The sequence below is a fragment of the Boleophthalmus pectinirostris genome, unplaced genomic scaffold (genome assembly GCF_026225935.1).
Source record: "Boleophthalmus pectinirostris isolate CB_2022bp ecotype Guang Dong unplaced genomic scaffold, ASM2622593v1 HiC_scaffold_4, whole genome shotgun sequence".
In the NCBI taxonomy this organism is placed as follows: Eukaryota; Metazoa; Chordata; class Actinopteri; order Gobiiformes; family Gobiidae; genus Boleophthalmus; species Boleophthalmus pectinirostris.
Window position 1 is genome coordinate 41,401,032 of NW_026571353.1, and position 20,715 is coordinate 41,421,746.

General features: G+C 43.6%; 1 protein-coding gene across 1 annotated transcript in view; it reads left to right on the top strand.

Moving 5' to 3' along the window:
• Window positions 1–17,848, top strand: part of LOC110172532 (zinc finger MIZ domain-containing protein 2-like) — a 31,789-nt gene extending 13,941 nt beyond the window's left edge. Inside the window, exons 9-21 of the mRNA XM_055161877.1 lie at window positions 877–969; window positions 1,898–2,090; window positions 2,355–2,496; window positions 3,403–3,481; window positions 3,960–4,091; window positions 4,769–4,874; window positions 5,054–5,211; window positions 5,472–5,539; window positions 5,665–5,733; window positions 7,185–7,462; window positions 8,957–9,114; window positions 10,107–10,280; window positions 13,293–17,848. Coding sequence (XP_055017852.1) covers window positions 877–969; window positions 1,898–2,090; window positions 2,355–2,496; window positions 3,403–3,481; window positions 3,960–4,091; window positions 4,769–4,874; window positions 5,054–5,211; window positions 5,472–5,539; window positions 5,665–5,733; window positions 7,185–7,462; window positions 8,957–9,114; window positions 10,107–10,280; window positions 13,293–13,400 — 1,758 coding nt within the window. The 3' untranslated portion in view covers window positions 13,401–17,848. The remainder of the gene's footprint in view (window positions 1–876; window positions 970–1,897; window positions 2,091–2,354; window positions 2,497–3,402; window positions 3,482–3,959; window positions 4,092–4,768; window positions 4,875–5,053; window positions 5,212–5,471; window positions 5,540–5,664; window positions 5,734–7,184; window positions 7,463–8,956; window positions 9,115–10,106; window positions 10,281–13,292) is intronic.
• Window positions 17,849–20,715: the final 2,867 nt, after the last annotated feature.

Consider the following 20,715-nt stretch of genomic DNA (forward strand, 5'->3'; position numbering starts at 1 on the left):
TCGTCTGAAGAGGATTTAGAGTCATCCATGTGTGTTTGAGTAATCTAGCGATCTCTCCCAGGCCCCATCCTCACGCTTCACAATTCTCCATAATATATAAATACACAAAAACATGATCCAAAACTGTGCACAGCCACTTGACAAACCTGATGAGATGTGCGGGGTTTTATGAAGCCAGACGTACACTGTGATATTTTCAATGGTTTCACTCAAACCGTACGACCAAATCTCAGGGTTTAAAAGTTCACAGCTCATGATTCATGTTCTCACACTGAACGAATAACTTCAACAGAGCAAAACCCTCACGAGAGGCGACGGGATTCAGACAGGTTTGATTTTTTTGCAACGTACGATTGCCGATCAGGAGGTGGTCGTGAGGGATTTATCGTTTCTGTTACCCCATGTTTATGACACAAAGCACGACAAACGATTAAGACAAAACTTGATCCCAAACACAGTCACATGAGGGAAAATCGGCTCAAAATGGGCCAAAAATCTCAGAGTGTACGCCCGGCTTTAGTGGGATGCACGCTTCATTGTGTTGTGATAGCGCTCTGAAGGGGGAGTGACTTGGAGCGGAGAGCAAAGGGAGGGGAGGCTCAGTACGTCCAAAAAAAAAAAAAAGCAAAACTTATAAAACAAGTTAATATCTTGTTTTGGGTGAATATTAAATGAAACAGCGTAAGTTCCTACAGACGCTAAATAAAAATGAAAATCACACAGCACACTACAATCTGACGAAGGCTTTTTTTGACGAAACATTATTTGAAAATAAAAAAAGCTTTTGGACATCGGCCATCTGAGTTTTTCCTGCTCTGGACCACAGTTTTGGTTGAATATAACAAATACAGTTTATAACGTGGTTGTGTTTTCCAGCAGGAGCAGTTTAACGGACAGGGAGCCGCGCTGAACTCTCTGTCAGCAGGGGGCGCTGGAGGAGTCTACAGCCAGTTTAACCAGTCCTCAGGGGTAAGACGCTCGCTGTCCAGACGTTTAGGTACAACGTCCTCAGCAGGAAACGACAACGACTTCAGTCTTCTCCTGGGTTTAAAATCTGAACTGAATCCGGATCTAAAAAAACGTCAAACACAAAACGCAGTTCTGATTTAATTTGAGTTTATTTTATAATTCTGCTGCCCTGTACATTGTCATCAAATGTTCTGTGATATTAAAGTGAGCCTCTCCACAGATCCGACCTGTACTTTGGTTTTATAGATTTATATTGAGAAGCAGACAATAACTTAAAGTGTGGGTATTATGCTGAATAGACTTTTTTTTTTTGGAGATTTCAACTTTATAATCTAGAGATCTCTCTAAGGAGGGATCCCTCCTTACAGTTATCAGTACGAGGCTCCGCCCACAATCCTTTGCTCCCACACGACAACTCCATAAATACACAAAAACATAAAATAAAACCGTACACAACAACTGGACAAACCTGATGTGATGTGCAGGAGTTTTATCAGAAGGACGCACAATGAGTGTGTTGGGATAGTGCTCTGAAGGGGGAGTGACTTAACATGGGGAGCAAAGGGAGGGGAGACTCAAAGCATCAAAAACAAAACTGAAATTTGTTAATATGATAATTTCGGTGAATGTAGAATTTTCAGAACATTAAAAGTAAAATGTCCGCTCTCTTTCTACATGAACATTCACACAGACAGTGGCTCCTTCTTTTCTGCTTCACTTGAGGAAAAACTAAAACACAACATTACCCACACCAGTCCATCTTTCCCACAATCAATAAACAATAATTTAGCTCCATAAAATGCTTCTTTATAAAAGAAAAATAGATATTCTTCAGTTAAAAAAGTTTAAATTGAGTGTCCTTTTTTATTTTTGAGATCGTAGACTGTCATGAATTGGATCATATTAACACGTACCTGTTTGTTTACAGCCCGGTCGAGGGTTGCCCGGTTACCCCAGCTCCCCGCTTCCCGGTAACCCGACTCCGCCCATCACCCCCGGCAACAGCTCCATGGCGCCGCCCTACATGTCGCCTGGCAACACCGACGTCAAGCCCACGCCCCCCTCCTTCCTGCCGGACGTCAAACCCAACATGGCGACGCTGCCCCCTCCCCCCAACACCGGTAACTCCCGTCTGTCCCCGTCTGCCCCCGTCTGCCCCCGTCTGCCCCCGTCTGCCCCCGTCTGTCCCCGTCTGTCCCCGTCTGTCCCCGTCTGTCCCCGTCTGTCCCCGTCTGTCCCCCGTCTGCCCCGTCTGTCCCGTCTGCCCCCGTCTGTCCCCGTCTCCCCGTCTGTCCCCGTCTGTCCCTGTCTGTCCCTGTCTGCCCCCGTCTGCTCCTGTCTGCCACTGTCCATATATAACAGTATGACGTGTGTTGTTTGTTCAGGAAACCCGAGTGACGACCTGCGGCTCACGTTTCCTGTGCGGGACGGTGTGGTGCTGGAGCCGTTCAGACTGGAGCACAACCTCGCCGTGTCCAACCACGTGTTCCAACTACGAGAGTCTGTGTACAAAACGCTCATCATGAGGTAAACGCCTGTACTACAAACTGTGTACTACAGAGCCGCGTCCTACAGCGCCGCGTCCTACAGCGCCGCGTCCTACAGCGCCGCGTCCTACAGCGCCGCGTCCTACAGAGCCGCGTCCCACAGCGCCGCGTCCCACAGCGCCGCGTCCCACAGCGCCGCGTCCCTACAGCGCCGCGTCCCACAGAGTCGCGTCCTACAGAGTCATGTAATGGTTTTTCTGCTCCTAAAAAAAGATGGAAGCTGCACATCTGCACAAACACAACAAAATTGGATCTGAACCTGGATCTGAACCTGGATCTGAACCTGGATCTGAACCTGGATCTGAACCTGGATCTGAGTGCTGAGCTGGTCTTAAGTTGTTTCAAACCATAGATTGTATGAAGAAATGGACTAAGTATAATTGGAAATTCAAGCTCAAAGTCAAAGAGCCAGTCAGAGCAGTGGGCAGAGCGGTGAGCACACACGGCTCTAACCCCGGGGCACTCACTGTTTGCCACCCGCTGCCCACTTGTTTCTCATGTCGTCCTGGAGCTGCTCTGCACAGGCGCAGCCGTTAGTCCTGGGCGTAGCACACAGAGGCTTAAGTCTGCCCCGTGCCCCAGTTGTACCCGCAGGCCCGTCCTAACTGTCACATTCAAGTGTGGGGCAGAGGTCAGACCAGTCCTACCACCAGCACCAGCTCATGCCCTCGAGTCCTGGATCAAAACAGGACCAGACCAACTCAGGATCAGGACCAGACTCCTCCTCCTGCTCGTTCCCATGGCTCCAAACACAAGGACGGCTTAAAACTAATCTCCAGAGAGTGTGGGTTTAACTTTCTCTTTCTGTAGAGTCATGCGGGTGACGTTACAAACTGAACTGTGGCTTTCAATGAAAAATCCCTAAAACCCGTTTGTGTGTCCTCAGGCCGGACTTGGAGCTGCAGTTCAAATGTTACCACCACGAGGACAGACAGATGAACACGAACTGGCCCGCGTCTGTGCAGGTGAGACTCACACTGCACAAACTGAAATCTGTTTTATTATTATTATTGTCCTGGCTCTTGAGACTGAGTCATTTTGTCTCATGTCTCTTTTAAAATGTTGTTCCTAAACACACACAGACATAAGGTTGTTCATTCTCTATTGTTTTTTCACATATAACAAAGTACAGTTATTTTTTTAAAAGGCCCATGTTAAGATATTTTTCTCATCACAAACAGACCTGGAGTTGTATTTTGTTTCGTTCACACATGTTTAATTAACACACAACATTAAAGGGAACATTAGAAAACGACTTAAAGCTCACGTAATTGGCACCAAATTTTGTATTTATAACACAAATTTTCAGTATTGTCCCATTTTTAGTCTGATGTGAAAGATTCTATGGCTGGGGCACAATTTTTATTCATTATTTTTAATTTTAAGTTGTGTTTTTGTGTGTGTTTTTGTGTGTGTTTTGTGTGTGTTTTTGTGCGTGTTTAGGTGAGTGTGAACGCCACGCCTCTCACCATCGAGCGCGGGGACAACAAAACGTCGCACAAACCTCTGTACCTGAAACAAGTGTGTCAGCCCGGACGCAACACCATCCAGATCACTGTGACGGCCTGCTGCTGCGTGAGTCCCACAGCCTGGTCCAGACCTGGTCCAGACCTGGTCCAGACCTGGTCCAGACCTGGTTTAATCTTGGTTCATTCCTGGTTTAGCTCTAGTTTAGTCCCTGATTTAATCCCTGATTTAATCCCTGGATTAGGTCTTGTTTAGTCCTGGTTTAGGTCTTGTTTAAATCTTGTTTAGTCTTGGTTTAGTCTTGGTTTAGTCCTGGTTTAGTCCTGGTTTAGTCCTTGATTTAATCCATGGTGTAGTCCTGGTTTAGGTCTTGTTTAAGACTTGTTTAGTCTTGGTTTGGTCCTGGTTTAGTCCTGGTTTACTCCTAATTCAGTGCCTTGATTAGTCCTGGTTTAGTCCTAATTCAGTGCCTGGTTTAGTCCTGATTTAATCCCTGGTGTAGTCCTGGTGTAGGTCTTGTTTAAGTCTTGTTTTGTCTTGGTTTAGTCCTGGTTTAGTCCCGGTTTAGTCCTAATTCAGTGCCTAGATTAGTCCAGGTTTATTCCTGATTTAGTCCTGGTTCAGTCCTAATTCAGTGCCTGGTTTAGCCCTGGTTTAGTCCCTGATTTAATCCCTGGTGTAGTCCTGGTGTAGGTCTTGTTTGGGTCCTTGGCCTAGATTAGTCCTGTTTTAGTCCTAGTTTAGTCCTGGTTCAGTCCTGGTCTAACCCTCTCCTGTCTTCACAGTCTCACCTGTTCGTGCTTCAGTTGGTGCACAGACCTTCAGTTCGCTCGGTGCTCCAGGGGCTGATGAAGAAGAGGCTGCTGCCGGCCGAGCACTGCGTCACCAAGAGTAAGACTAAAGTTAACGCTGATGAGACTGAAATCTGAACTTTAAACTCTTCTACGAATCCCACGTATTTCAGAACATGTTTGAAGAGTCTAAACTACAATAAGATTTTGCTCAGATACGTGGGGAAAATCGCAGGTTCAGGTTCTTTAAATTTGTATGTTTTTATTTTTGTTTTTCAGTAAAGCGTAACTTCAGCGCGGGGTCGGTGGCGGGGACGGCCGGGCTGAACGGAGAGGACGGCGTGGAGCAGACGGCGATCAGAGTGTCCCTCAAATGCCCCATCACCTTCAGACGAATCCAGCTGCCAGCCCGAGGGCACGACTGTCGGCATATACAGGTGAGACGGGGACTGGACCAAGGACTGGACCAAGGACTGGACCAAGGACTGGACCAAGGACTGGACCAAGACTGGACCAAGACTGGACCAAGACTGGACCAAGACTGGACCAAGACTGGACCAAGACTGAACCAGGACTGAACCAAACCCACCCCGAGGGCACGACCGTCGGCATATACAGGTGAGACCGGGACTGGACCAAGGACTGGACCAAGCACTGAACCGGGACTAAAATATTTTCTGTTCCTGTTTTTTCTCAGTGCTTTGACCTGGAGTCGTACCTTCAGCTGAACTGTGAGAGAGGGACCTGGAGGTGTCCTGTCTGCAAGTGAGTATTACTACTCTAATACTACAATACTACAATACTACTACTATTATTGCTACTTCCACTATTACTGAATTACTGACTCTCTTTGCTGAGCACTGACCGTCCCTGTGTCCTGTGTTGTGCAGTAAAACGGCTCTGCTGGAGGGTCTGGAGGTGGACCAGTACATGCTCGCCATCCTCATCTACGTCCAGAAGTGAGTCTCCCACCCTGACCCTGAACTGTGTCCTTGTGTCCTCTGTAGTTCTAACCTCTCGGTGTGTCCTTGTGTCCTCTGTAGTTCTAACCTCTCCATGTGTCCTTGTGTCTTTGCTTCCTGTGTAGTTCTATAACCTTTCTGTGTGTCCTTGTGTCCTGTATAGTTTTAACCTCTCGGTGTGTCCTTGTGTCCTGTGTAGTTCTAACCTCTCCATGTGTCCTTGTTCTGTGTAGTTTCTAACCTCTCCATGTGTCCTTGTGTCCTGTGTAGTTCTAACCTCTCCATGTGTCCTTGTGTCCTGTGTAGTTCTAACCTCTCTGTGTGTCCTTGTGTCCTGTGTAGTTCTAACCTCTCGGTGTGTCCTTGTGTCCTGTGTAGTTCTACCTCTGGTGTGTCCTTGTGTCCTGTGTAGTTCTAACCTCTCGGTGTGTCCTTGTGTCCTGTGTAGTTCTAACCTCTCGGTGTGTCCTTGTGTCCTCTGTAGTTCTAACCTCTCGGTGTGTCCATGTGTCCTCTGTAGTTCTAACCTCTCGGTGTGTCCTTGTGTCCTGTGTAGTTCTAACCTCTCGGTGTGTCCTTGTGTCCTGTGTAGTTCTAACCTCTCGGTGTGTCCTTGTGTCCTGTGTAGTTCTAACCTCTCGGTGTGTCCTTGTGTCCTCTGTAGTTCTAACCTCTCGGTGTGTCCTTGTGTCCTCTGTAGTTCTAACCTCTCCATGTGTCCTTGTGTCCTCTGTAGTTCTAACCTCTCCGTGTGTCCTTGTGTCCTCTGTAGTTCTAACCTCTCCATGTGTCCTTGTGTCCTCTGTAGTTCTAACCTCTCGGTGTGTCCTTGTGTCCTCTGTAGTTCTAACCTCTCGGTGTGTCCTTGTGTCCTGTGTAGTTCTAACCTCTCGGTGTGTCCTTGTGTCCTGTGTAGTTCTAACCTCTCCGTGTGTCCTTGTGTCCTGTGTAGTTCTAATCTCTCCGTGTGTCCTTGTGTCCTTGCGTCCTGTGTAGTTCTAACCTCTCCGTGTGTCCTTGTGTCCTGTGTAGTTCTAATCTCTCCGTGTGTCCTTGCGTCCTGTGTAGTTCTAACCTCTCGGTGTGTCCTTGTGTCCTGTGTAGTTCTAACCTCTCCGTGTGTCCTTGTGTCCTGTGTAGTTTCTAACCTCCGTGTGTCCTTGTGTCCTGTGTAGTTCTAACCTCTCCGTGTGTCCTTGTGTCCTGTGTAGTTCTAACCTCTCCGTGTGTCCTTGTGTCCTGTGTAGTTCTAAACTCTCCGTGTGTCCTTGTGTCCTGTCCTCTGTAGTTCTAACCTCTCGGTGTGTCCTTTGTTCCTGTGTAGTTCTAACCTCTCCGTGTGTCCTTGTGTCCTGTGTAGTTCTAACCTCTCCGTGTGTCCTTGTGTCCTTGCGTCCTGTGTAGTTCTAACCTCTCCGTGTGTCCTTGTGTCCTTGCGTCCTGTGTAGTTCGGAGTACGAGGAGATCAGCATAGACCCGGTGTGTAGTTGGCGTCCGGTCCCGGTGAAGCCCGACGTTCACGTGAAGGAGGAGTGCGACGGGCCGCAGCTCAAACGCTGTCGGACCCTCAGCCCCAGTCACATGGTTCTGCCCAGTGTCATGGAGATGATCGCCTCTCTCGGCCCCGCCCCCTCCTCCATAGGCCCCGCCCCCTCCGCCTCCTCGCCCATGCCGTTCCCCGGCCTCACCCCAGGGGGCAGCAACACGCCGGACTACAGCACGCCAGGTGAGAGACCCTCACCAGGCACTGTTCTGTCACTTTACCCCAGTGTTCAAGGAAAGAAGAGACTTTCTCTGTCACCTTCACAGCTCCTCAAGATCTTTCCCTGTTGGAGCTCACTAGGGTTGGGCCATATCCAGATTATGATACAGTTAAACATTCACAGGATTTTATCAGGGTATACAGTGTCACCAAAATGTTTTAGTATGACTTTGGTGAACTAAGAAGTCTCTGAATCTGAGAAGTTTCACATCTACAACACGACAGAAACACAGAACAGACTCACCATCAGCAGAACACCCCTCTGTCACAGAGAGAACACTCATATTCCACTGAGTCATGTCCTTTAGTCTGACAGAATTTGACACATCAGCGCAAAAGGAAAGAGCTGTTTTTATCAGAGACATTAGTTTATGTAAATGAGTCATGTGCTTTTAAGTTTTGTTTGTGTAAAACATAAACAAATGTGTCCTGAAGCCAAATTGTCGAAGTACTAGTTTTTTTTTTTTTGGGACTATCTCTCTTGCGGCTGGACTTGTTGTCTTGTCTTGGTCTCTTATGAGCGTCACGTGAAAATGGAACGAAACTAATCAAGCGTCGTCTCCCCACACAGTTAAAAGAAACATTATAAACACTATTAGTTTAAAATCGTGACAGAATTAAACTGAAAATACAACCACATATTCATTTGTGCTAAGTAAACAAATGTAGGGATCAATAAATTATAATATTATTTTAGTCCCTTATGTGTTGCAGATTTGTTTAATGATGTTAATGAAACTGATACTGTTGATACTTTTTGATACCGCGGGACACTACTGCAGACTCTCATTATGTTGGGAAAATTTCATATTCACAAAACAAAATGAGCAAACAGTAAAATCTGAACCATTTCCAAAACAAACCACTGCAATATTTCACAACTATTAAGACATTAACTAATAAAAAAACTGAGAAATTATACAATTTGGCCATTAAATACTGACAATATCCTGCATCAAACTGAACTTAAATCAAAGTAACAAAATTAGTCGGTCTCTGAAGTGGAACACACTGTAACTTTAAGTTGTTTTCTGTTCTACTATAAATATTACTCCCCTGATTTTATTTGTTTACATTTTGTCTTTGCCAGTTGCTCTCATTTCTTGTATTTTATTTCCTGTATTGTTTGTTATGTAAAGATATTTTAGTTTAATTTTATTCCATTAACTTTATACCAGTGTTTCTCAAACTGTGGTGTTTGAACAGTTGCTTTAGTTTCAGTTTTGACCCACTTTTCTGTCCTTTGGATCATTTCCTGTTTAGAACTGCACTCGAAATCATGAGAGCCTCTCCACCGTGTTTTTAAACTCTTAATATTTGACGTTTTTAAAAATCTATTTAAAAAAAATGATGTAAATTAAACTTCCAGAAGAGGACGGGAGGGCATCTGACGCAGCTTCAGTCCTTTACACTGACACTTTTATCACTGAGTAAAATAAATGTCTCTTGTCTCTTCAGCTCCGTCCTACCCGACCCCAGGTCCTGGTCCTGGATCTGGACCCGGCTCCACTCCGGGACCACAGTCCGGACCAGGATTTCCTGAGTACAGCTCCGGACCCGGGACCCCAGGACCTCCCCCCCTGTCCTACCAGACCGAACTGAACCCACAGATACAGGTGAGAACCAGACCAGGACCAAGACTAGGACCAGAACCAGGACCCGGACCAGGACCAGACCAGGACCTCCCCCCCCCCGTCCTACCAGACCGAACTGAACCCACAGATACAGGTGAGAACCAGACCAGGACCCAGACCAGGACCCAGACCCACAACTAGATTCAGGACTAGACCCACATTTGTCCGCACAACTGGACCCAAGACTAGACCCACAACTGGATCAGACCGAGGACTGGACCGAGGACTGGACCGAGGACTGGACCGAGGACTGGACCGAGGACTGGACCGGGGATCAGACCGGGGATTGGACCGAGGACTGGACCGAGGACTGGACCGAGGACTGGACCGGGGATCGGACCGAGGACTGGACCGAGGACTGGACGAGGACTGGACCGGACTGGACCGGGGATCAGACCGGGGAGGGGGGACTGGACCGAGGACTGGACCGAGGACTGGACCGGGGATCAGACCGGGGACTGGACCGAGGACTGGACCGAGGACTGGACCGAGGACTGGACCGAGGACTGGACCGAGGACTGGACCGGGGATCAGACCGGGGATTGGACCGGGGACTGGACCCACTACTAGACGCAAGACTGGACCCAGGATGGACCAATGAGCACTAAACCCGGACCTAAACCCATATTTTAATCTGGATTTAAATCCAGACTTAATCCCGACCCTATACCTGGTCTAAACCCGGACTTAAACGCGGACTTAAACGTGGATATTACCGCAGACTTAAACTCGGACTTAAACCTGGTTTAACCTGGTCTAAATCTGGTCTAAAGATGATCTAAACCCGGACTTAAACCCGGTCTAAACCTGGATGTAAACCTGATGAAAACGTGGACTTAAACGCGGACATAAACCCCGTCTAAATCCGGATTTACACCCGGTCCAAACCCAGTCCAAAACTCAGTCCAAACTCGGTCCAAACCCGGTCTAAACTCGGTCCAATCCCGGTCTAAACCTCTCTTCCTGTTCGTCAGATGTCTGGTCGGTTGGACTCCACTTCCCATGGTGCACCTGTGCCTCAGCAGCCTGGTCTCCACAGTAACGGCTCTCAGGGGGGCGGGCCCATGATGCAGAGGGCGGGGCAGAACCGTCTCCACGGCGACGGAGCGTTCGGGCTCGGAGGGGACGTCCCAGAACCGTCTCTGGATGTGAGCAGTTTTTATTTCCCTCATGTTTATGTTTTTAATCTTCAGTTTAGACTCAAACTCAAACAAACTTTATTAATCCACAAAGAGTCAAACGTCACAATAAATATAAAAATAAAGAGTAAAAATATAAAAGTTTGTGTTTGTGTGGAGACTCCTCAGAGCTTCAGATCAGTTTAAAGCTCCTGTATCACACAAAATAGACTCTTTTATTAGAATGTTCCTCCTTGAAAACAGACCTGGAGTTGTGTTTTTCAGTCACATGTTTTTGTTTTGTGTAACTCTTTATTATTTATCTGTCTCATCACCTTTGTACGGAAGCCGAGGGGGATCACAACAAACGCAAACGCTGCAACAAATACAAATGCCACAACTCAAACACAAATGCCGTAACACATTCAAAAGCCACAACACATTGAAAAGCCACAACACATTAAAAAGCTGCAACACAAACACAAATACTGCAACATATTAAAAAGCCACAACACAAACGCAAATGCCACAACACAAATGCAAATGCCACAACACATTAAAAAGCCACAACAGAAGTGACCGCGGGACTCTATTTTCCGACGGACCGATCAAGCGGGAAGTGAAGAAGAAGAACTACAATGTGAAACGAATAATGATAAAACAATAAATTACTTTTACTTACGTTTCCAACTTCTCCACTCCTTTACATTTCACGTTGTAGTTCTTCTTCTTCACTTGCCGCTTGATCGGTCCTTCGGAAAATACAATCCCGCGGTCACTTCCGTTGTGGCTTTTTAATGTGTTGTGGCATTTGCGTTTGTGTTGTCTCGTTTGTATTTGTTGCGGCGTTTGCATTAAAATCGAGTCCCGCGGTCATTTCCGTTGTGGCTTTTTTTGGTGTGTTGTGGCTTTTTGTTGTGTTGTGGCATTTGTATTTGTTGCGGCGTTTGCGTTTGTTGTGACCCTCTCGGCTTCCGTACCTTTGGGAAGTCGGCGCTCATCAAACACAAACCTACACAAAACTCATCAATCGTTTGTGCCATTTTCTAATGCAAAAAATTTTAGATATTAACGATTCATTTATAGGTCAAATTTACTTATGACATAATGTAATCGGCGAAATAAGTAAATAATAACTTTAAAAATATTAACGCAAAAAGTAAAATATTAAAACAAACGAAGCACAAAAGCTTGACACAGTTTTTGTGTCATTTGCGTTCGATGGGGGCGTCTCCATCTTCACATTATCGATAGTGATTCAAAACAGCTTTTATTTCCTTTAAACAACAATTTAAAAAGACAAAACTGTTGCAAAAAAGTTTAATTTGTTCTGCTTCAGTTTTGGAAATATTACTGATTCTTTTATGGGTCAAATTGTAGCCTCCAGGAAACTTCAACAAGAAATAAAACGACACAAAACAGAATCAAGCGTTTGTGTTTCGTTTGTGTGATTCTGGTTCTGAAGATGTTAACAGTTTTATTTTCAGCCGTGACGTCGTCCAGATCCTCAAAATGTGAAACAGCCTCAACACAGCAGAAAATTAAACCAAATGTTTGTGTTTGGTTTGTGCTGTTTTGTGCTGCTCAGCTGAGTTTTGTTAAAGCCGCTGCCGTCAACTGAGTGGAAATTACCTCATATAATTTCCACAAAAATAATTAAGATTTTAAAAAATAAACTTGCACAAATTAAAATTGTCACAGCACAAACCAAACACAAACGTCTGGTTTAATTTTCTGCTGTTTTGACTCTGTGTAACATTTTGAGGAGCTGGACGACGTCACGACCCAAAATAAAACTGTTCATATCTTAAAAACCAGAATCACACAAACCAAACTTTTTGCAGCACAAACGATGTTTAGATTGTTAGTGATGTTTTATTTCATTTTGAAGTTTCCTGGAGGCTGCTGACCCCAATTTGACCTGTAAAAAAATCGTTAATATTTCCAAAACTAAAGCAGCACAAACTAAACTTTTTACAGCACAAATGAGTAGGAATGTAACGATATCCAATAGGGCTGGGTATCATTCAGAATTTGCAGATACGATACATATCGTGATATAGTGAGCTTACGATTCGATATAATTCAATATGAGATATTTCAAATCAGTTCGATACGGTCCAATAAAAAATAAAGTCTTAAGTCATGGCTGTGACACTAAAAGTTTTTGTTAAACCTTGTGCAAAGTTCATATGAAACACAAACATTTTAATCATCAAAACAGTGAAAATGTCAAATGTGTCGCATAAATGAGTTTCCTTTCACTCCACAAGCAACAAAACTATAGCTGTAGTAAAATAAACCCCAAAAAAAAAATACTCTTGGCAATATATCAATACAGCAGCCCAGGATATCGATACTGGATCATCACATTAAACGATACGATATATCAGTATTTCTGCACACTCCTAATATCCAAATCTCTCTGTACGATATTATCACGATATTCATCTCACCGTACGATATTTATTTTGATGTTTTGCAGATATAATATATATATATATATATATATATATATATATATATATATATATATATATATATATATATATATATATATATTTGGCTGATATAATTATAGACAGGACTCTTTTTTTGCTTTTAAAAAACCCTTGACAAGATTTGGTGTGAATTAAGTCAAAAACATATTTCTTTATGTCGTCTGCGCTGAAATGAATCATGGGAAATGTAGTTCTTGATGTTTATAAACTGTTACTTCTATGAAACCATGAATTTAAGCAAAAAAACTTGTGATTCGATATAATGTGACAGCCCCATGATACTTTTGACGATACGATATCACGATATTTTGGTTATTGTTACATCCCTACAAACGACTGACGTAGTTTTTGTGCAGGTTTGCGACTTTACGGAGGAGACTTTTCTGGTCTGACTACGACCCAGTGAATAGTTTTAATACATTTAATATCGACTTAACCGATATTTTCAGAGCGATATCCGATCCGGCGCGGCGTGGTCGTGTTTCTCGCCCTCAAACCGCCGCCGCTCTCTTCAAACTAACGCTCTTTTCTCCCCCCGCAGCTGCTGCCGGAGCTCACGAACCCCGACGAGCTGCTGTCGTACCTGGGCCCGCCGGATCTGCCCAGCAACAACAACGACGACCTGCTGTCCCTCTTCGAGAACAACTGACCAATCACGGTGCTCCGATCAACCCCCCGTCGACCCCCCCCCCCCGCCGCCGCCGACCGCAGCCCCTCGCTCCGACGCCGCACCGATAAGCTTCTTCTGCCCGGCGACGGGTCTCCACGACGACTCCACCACCGGGCTGAAACCGACCAATCGCCTGCCTCCATTTGACACGAACTGACCAATGAGAGGAGGCGCTGTTGTAAAAATACGAACTCTCTGTATGTATTTGTTCTTTTAAACGGACTCGTTAAAAAAAAAGACGGTTTTAAATCTTAAACGTGTGACGAACTGTGCGTTTTGATCTTGTATTTTTATCCGACTGTACATTTGTGTAGAGCCGTGTCCTTCACTTTAACTGAAAAGAAGCAGATTTTTACCGTTTTGGACTCAAACGTTTTTAACACGAGGAAAAAGCGAAAACTCGGAGGGAAACGGGGCAGTTTGTTTAATTCAGAAAAATATTTTGTAAACGAACTGCCGGCCTGAGTGTGTGTGGGCGTTACTGTGTGGTTTTCCCGTGTCCCCGTCTCGGGAACGACCGCAGACTGTGTTTAAAAACGGACATAAATACAGGAAGTGAGCATGGACACGCTTCCGGCTCCATCGGCTCTGGCTCCAATTCACTTTCTATTCAAAAACCGTCACCCTTTTCTCTGTAACTGCTGCTGTTTCTTCATTTTTTGGTCTTAAAATGTTCGTATTAACCCGCTCTGCGTGAGTTTTATTTTTATATTTTGCTGTTTTGTCCCTAAATCGAGATGTCACATTAGAAAAAAACTTGTGTTAAAGTCAAACGACGTGAAAGAAAATCTAAACGTCACTACAAAGTTTTTAGAAGACACTTTCTCTACACAAACACAACTTAACAAAACAAAATGACGTGAAGATGATTCTCCTCATTTACTCTGTGCGTCGACGTTTTTGCTGTGACGTAAATCCAACCGAACCCGCCCGAGTTTGTGTTTTCGGAACCGTGATTTGGTCGGCCGTTCCATTGCACGTTCTCGAGGTGGAGGTCGGTTTTCCGTGATTCCCGAGCGCAATAAAACGCAGCGTTAACAACAGGTTTGATCTATTTCCTGCTAAACCAGCGTGAAGGAGCGTTACTATGAACACCCTCGCTCCGGACTGGCTCTTTTTGTTGCTATGAAACGTGGAATTCAGCTCTGGATTCGCTCCTTTAACTCACGGCCTCGCTGAACTTCATTTGACTGGAGCCGAAGTGTGTCGTCACTCGGGCTGGGATCATTCATAAGTTGCCGATACGATACAGACCTCGAGACAGTGAGCTTTCGATTCGATACGGTTCAATAAAAATAAAGTCTAAGTCATGTCTGTGATACTAAAAGTTTTTGTTAAATCACTTCTTGTGCAAAGTTCATATGAAACACAAACATTTTAATCATTAAATTAGAGCCTTGCACCTGCGTAATCGACGCAAAACAGAGCGGAGAGGGACACATTTTGAAAGCTCATTACGGCGCAGGCAGGAGCGGGACTTTAGCGAGCGGGTGGGGTGATAAACTGCAGTCCCACAAACTAAATCAGTGTAAAGTAAAATATACAATATACAGAATATTTTATTTGGCATTAATAAAAACATTTTGAGCAGATTAACTTGCGGACATGCTCTAATCTCAGGCACATTTTAGACATTTCCTTTCCTCTTCTCCGTGTTTAGAGTTTAAGAAAGTGAACATTTACCCAGTCTGGTGCCACCTAGTGCCTCCGCTCAGTTTCATTTCTCTCCAGCTCTAGATCAGGAATCAGAAAACACTAGACGGTTTACTAGAACCCTGGAAGTTGTAGACGGCGCATCGACCAATCTGTGAAGAGACAGACATTCTGTGCTGTCAACGATTCCTGAGATCGAGGATTTAAAGCCGGAACAAAGAGAATGTTTGGTGAATTTTATCAAGAGGAAAGACGTTATTGTTCTTCTTCCAAACGTCACGACCAAACAGCAGTGATTGGTTAAATAAAAAAAGTACCTGCCTACCGTTGAGCGAACGAATCCTAATGCTGCGAGGTCACACGGTTTCTACCAAGAGAAACAAAGTGAAACCAGCTGATGAATCAGGCTAGCGAACATTCCCATCTCGCGGGATTTGTGGGTGAAAACGGGACAAAATATCGCAGATGTGGGCGGGAGCGGGAATGAAAATGACAAATTCTAATTACAGGGCTAAATATTCTGTCCCGATCAGAGCTCTACGACAAAACAGTGAAAATGTCAAATGTGTCGCATAAACGAGTTTTAATTCCACTAAATAAGCGACAAAACTGTATCCTGATTCATGAGCCGGTGTCACTTGGTGTAAACCGTGTGACCTCACAGCATTAGGATTCGTTCGCTCGACAGTAGGCGGGGACTTTTTTTGTTTAACCAATCGCTGCTGTTTGGTCTGTAATGCTCCAAATCCCACAGGAAAAAGAACAATAACGTCTTTCCTCTTGATAAAATTCACCAAACATTCTCTTTGTTCAGACTTTAAATCCTTGATCTCGGGAATTGTTTCCAACACAGAATGTCTGTCTCTTCTCTGATTGGCTGGAGCCTGAACTCACACTTCCAGGGTTTTTGCAAATCGTTTGTGTTTTCTGATTCCTGATCTAATCGCTGGAGGAAAATGAAATTGACCAGAGGCACTGGGTGTGGGCAGGAGCGGGACGAAATATTCTGTCCCACGCAGATCTCTCCAACAAAACAGTGAAAATGTCAAATGTGTCGCATAAACGAGTTTAATTCCACTAAACAAACAACAAAACTACAGCTGTAAGAAAATAATTTAGTAAAATAAACCAAAAAATACTCATGGTGATATATCGACACAGCAGCCCGCGATATCGATACTGAATCATCAGATTAAACAATCCATGTATCATTCATTCGTTTTTCAATATAAAACCAAAAATAAGAAAATGAAAAAACAACAGTTTTCTTCATTATTTGTCTCCAAAACCAAAATGAAAAAACAGATAATTTGTTTTTTCAGTTTTTCCCGTGACTGCGATGTCGGACTTTTGCACTGCATACGGACTGAACCAGGGCTGATCCAGGTCCGGGACCAGACCAGGATGCCAGAGCGCGAAGCTGAGGCTCGGACTGGTCCCGGTTTCAGTTCTGATCTCAGTCACAGTCTGGTCCCAGTCTGGTCCCGGTCTTGTCTCAGTCTCGGTCTGGTCCCGGTGTGGTCCTGGTCTGGTCTCAGTCTTGGTCTGGTCCCGGTCTCAGTTCTGATCTCAGTCTCAGTCTGTTCCCGGTCTGGTCCCGGTCTTGTCTCAGTCCTGCTCTGGTCTCAGACCAGGATCAGTCCTGGTTCAGTCCGGCATCACAGTCTCAGAAGTCACGTAAAACGGGAATAATCGAAAAACTGAAAAAAAACGAATCATTATCTGTTGTTTTTTTTTTTTTTTTTTCATTTTGGTTTTGGAGACAAATAATGAAGAAAAGTGTTGATTTTTCATTTTCTTATTTTTTGGTTTTATATTAAAAAACAAATGAACGAACGACATACGATATTTTGACATTTCGGTATTTCTACTCACCCTTAAGTCGTCAAACTTCCTCCATCTGTTTCTTTGTTCAGTCTGTGGTCGGATTCTCTCGACTCAAACCCCGAACAGCAACAAGCAAATATTTCACGTGAACAAACTCTTAGGTTTTACGATGAACTGAACAAACTGCCCCCTGCTTTTTGAAAATAATGTGAAAATTCCTGGATGGTTTTGGTGAATTTTCCGGACAGCTTTAAGGGTTCTGTCGGCGGTCATTTGTGGACGACTTAACTGTGGATCATTGTGTAAAAAAAAAAAGCAGTTTTGTGTTGGAGAAGTGTCCGCTCTCTGTATGTTCCGTAATGACTCTATTATTATTATTATTATTATTATTATTATTATTATTATGAACAATAAGAATAACCTTTGTAATTTAATAAACACTCGGAAAGACCCCACGCAATTACACCTCTTTATTTCACAACAACATTATTTCTGACGTCGTTTATATGACGTGACATGACGCTGCGACACTGCCCCCTGCTGTCCAAACGAAAACGCTCATAAAAAAGGAGGAGGAAGAAAAATCTCAGGTACAAAACACGACGAGCCTTCAGTCCGGGACCGACTCAGACCCAGACGCTTGTTTTTTTTTGTTTTGTTTTTTTAAATTAAGGACAACAGAATATAACATTTAAAAAATACAATGATTAACATTTACAATAATTGGCATTAAAAAAAAAGACAAAAACATAAAGCAACACCCACAAAAAATACAAAATAACAACAAAAAAATCCCCCATTTCCCCCCAAAATTAAACAAACGTAATGCGGTGCTCACTGTTGGGCGAGTGACTTTAAAACTATAAATGTGTTTTTATTTATGACGTGTTTCTGTCATTTCAAAGTGATTCGTTACATTAAAATATGACTGTGTTTAAAATGTAAAATATTATACGACTATTACATTACTTTAATTTACTCTCAACAAAAGAACTGAAGATGCTGAACTTTTACGCCGTATATGGACTAAACCAGGTCTAAACCAGGACTAAACCAGGTCTAAACCAGGTCTAAACCAGGTCTAAACCAGGTCTAAACCAGGTCTAAACCAGGACTAAACCAGGTCTAAACCAGGACTAAACCAGGTCTAAACCAGGTCTAAACCAGGACTAAACCAGGACTAATCTTGGACTAGGACTTGGAATCTAGGACCATCTCTGAGTGAACCCCAGGTTCGTGGAGCTCGGTGTCCACAAAGCCTGACCGGGTGTCAGCTGTGATTTCGGCCTCGTGCGGCGTGGAGCTCTCCGCCGCTCCTTTCACCCACGGTCACCCGACGGTCCACACGGACTCACCTCCGGCCCGACACTCCGAACCAGAACAACGACATTTCACCGCTGCTGATGTCGCCGTGATTTTAGCGAATTAGTATGAAAAAAATTAAAACCCACCACTTCAATCCAGGTTAAAATTGGGTCCAGTCAAGTGTTAACGGAGGAAACAGGGTCAGATTTTTGACATTCAAATGTCTCTTATTCAGAAACTAGAGGAACTATTGAAATAAGTAAAGTATCAGAATGTAGGAAAGAGTTACACTCCAACAGGGTCAAGTTAAACCTGTGAGATTCTTTCAAGTTCAAGACAAAAAAAATTTAAAAACTCATGTTGGTAACGGAGGGAATGAAATATGCAGCACTTTTTGGTCAATAAATCCAAACAGTGATAACTCTTGGTTCTCACTTCCATATCCTTAACAAACTGGTTTGAATATTTGCTTCATATAGTTTTCTACCATATGGTACAAGATTAGGTTGAAAAACCTCTGACTTTTTGACTTTAAGAAAGTTCATGGTAACGGAGGGAAAAGTAACGGAGGGAAAAATTGTACAAACAAGTAGAAGGTGCAGGATTTTACATCATTTTGTCATTTTTTTTTTTCTTCCAAATACTTTAATATTACTTCAAAATGAAAGAAACTATTTCTATAAAATATGTCAGTCCTTCCAAGCAAATTTGTATCATTTTAAATAAAGTCTTTTTTTTTAAATCCTGTCCCTTCATCAACAGTTCAAAGATGGAATAACACAAGATATGATGAAATACAAACATTTATTTACATGATTTTCAGGTCTTTGAAATTTGGGAAATAATGTTTGTTCCATGTTTCATACATGGTCTGTTTAAAACGGATGGAACTTTAGAACCAAAAATGGTCCAGAAAAAAGGTCAACAGTTTGATAAACTAGAGACATATGTATCTGTTCAATACATTTTTATATCAGATGAATTAACTTGAGTTTTTGGCCTTGATGTTTACTTCTTGACCGGGACCAGCTGTATTGTAACGTGCGTTACTGACATTTGTACTCAGTAAAATATAAATTTGTTTTCCGCTGTAACGCCACATTTCTGCATTACAGCAAAAAACAAACATTACAGTAATTCATGACTTTTATAACATGTTCCTCCCAACACTGGTGGTGCAACATAAACACAGCGTTAGGCTCCTGAAACACTGCAGCCAATTCATAACAAATTATTTATCTCTCTTTTTCTTCCTTTTTTCTTTTTCTTTTTTTTCCCCTTTCCCATTTAAAAATAATAAATGTGTCCCTGTACTTAAACTAATATTATTTTCACCATCGTCATTTCCTTTCTTCATTTTTTGTTATTTATTACAAACTCGAATCATAATTTTAAAGGCTTTTTTTTCTTCCCCATTTTTAAATACGTTTTAATTTTTTATATTATTTTCACCATCATCGTTCATTCGTTTTTCAAAATAAAACAAAAAATAAGAAAATGAAAAAAAAAAACTATTTTCTTCATTATTTGTCTCCAAAACCAAAATGAAAAAACAGATGATTTGTTTTTTTCAGTTTTTTGATTTTGTGTTTAAATGAAAAATGGAAAAAAACAGACTGAACCAGGACTGAGACTGGAACCAGACTGGGACTAGACCGGGACCAGTCCTGGTCTAGTCCCAGAGTCATTATCCGTTATCTGTTTTTTCATTTTGTTTTTGGAGACAAATAATGAAGAAAACAGTTGGTTTTTTTCATTTTTTTATTTTGAAAAATGAATGATACACAGATTTTAAGAGCAGAGTGAGTTTGTGACAGGTTTAGTTTTAGTAACATTTGTTATTTGCTGTAGACAGTGTGACACTCAGTGACTTTGGTAAAAATAAACAAAGAGTTTTTCACAGCACTTCATCCCAAACCTGCTCAGACCAGAAGAGGCCGAAGGGACGAGTCGAGGATCAGAACCTGAGTTTGGACCAACACGGTTCCTTCAACACAGAGAAACTCTCCACACTCTTTATGATCACTGTGAACTGATGTGGTGCTCTTTGGCAAGATACTTGGACGGGAGTTTGTGAGTGACGTAGTGCAGCAAAAGAAAGTGGTTTGTGTCTCGGTGCAAAGAGTCATCCCTCCATCCCTCCATCCTCCATCTCTCCTCTTCTCCTCTTTTCTCTCTCCTCTTGTCTCCTCTCTTTCTTCCTCTCCTCTCCTCCCTCTCTTCTCTCTCCTTTTCTCCTCTCCTCCCTCTCCTCTTTCTTCTCTCTCTTCTCTCTCCTCTTTCTCCTCCATCCCTCTCTCTTCTCTCTTCTTTCTCAAACTTTCTCTTTCTCTGCGGCGCACGCACGGACCGCGCCCTGGCCTCGTGAGCGCGCACCACATTCCCGTGACCGCGCCTCTAATGCGGGTCTTTCCCCCCGCGCGCCCCTCACGCCTCGCGCCCCTCCGTTGGTCCACGCGCCTGTCCGTCACCCGTGGCGCGGTCCGCGCGAGGCCCGTGCGCCCGCGGT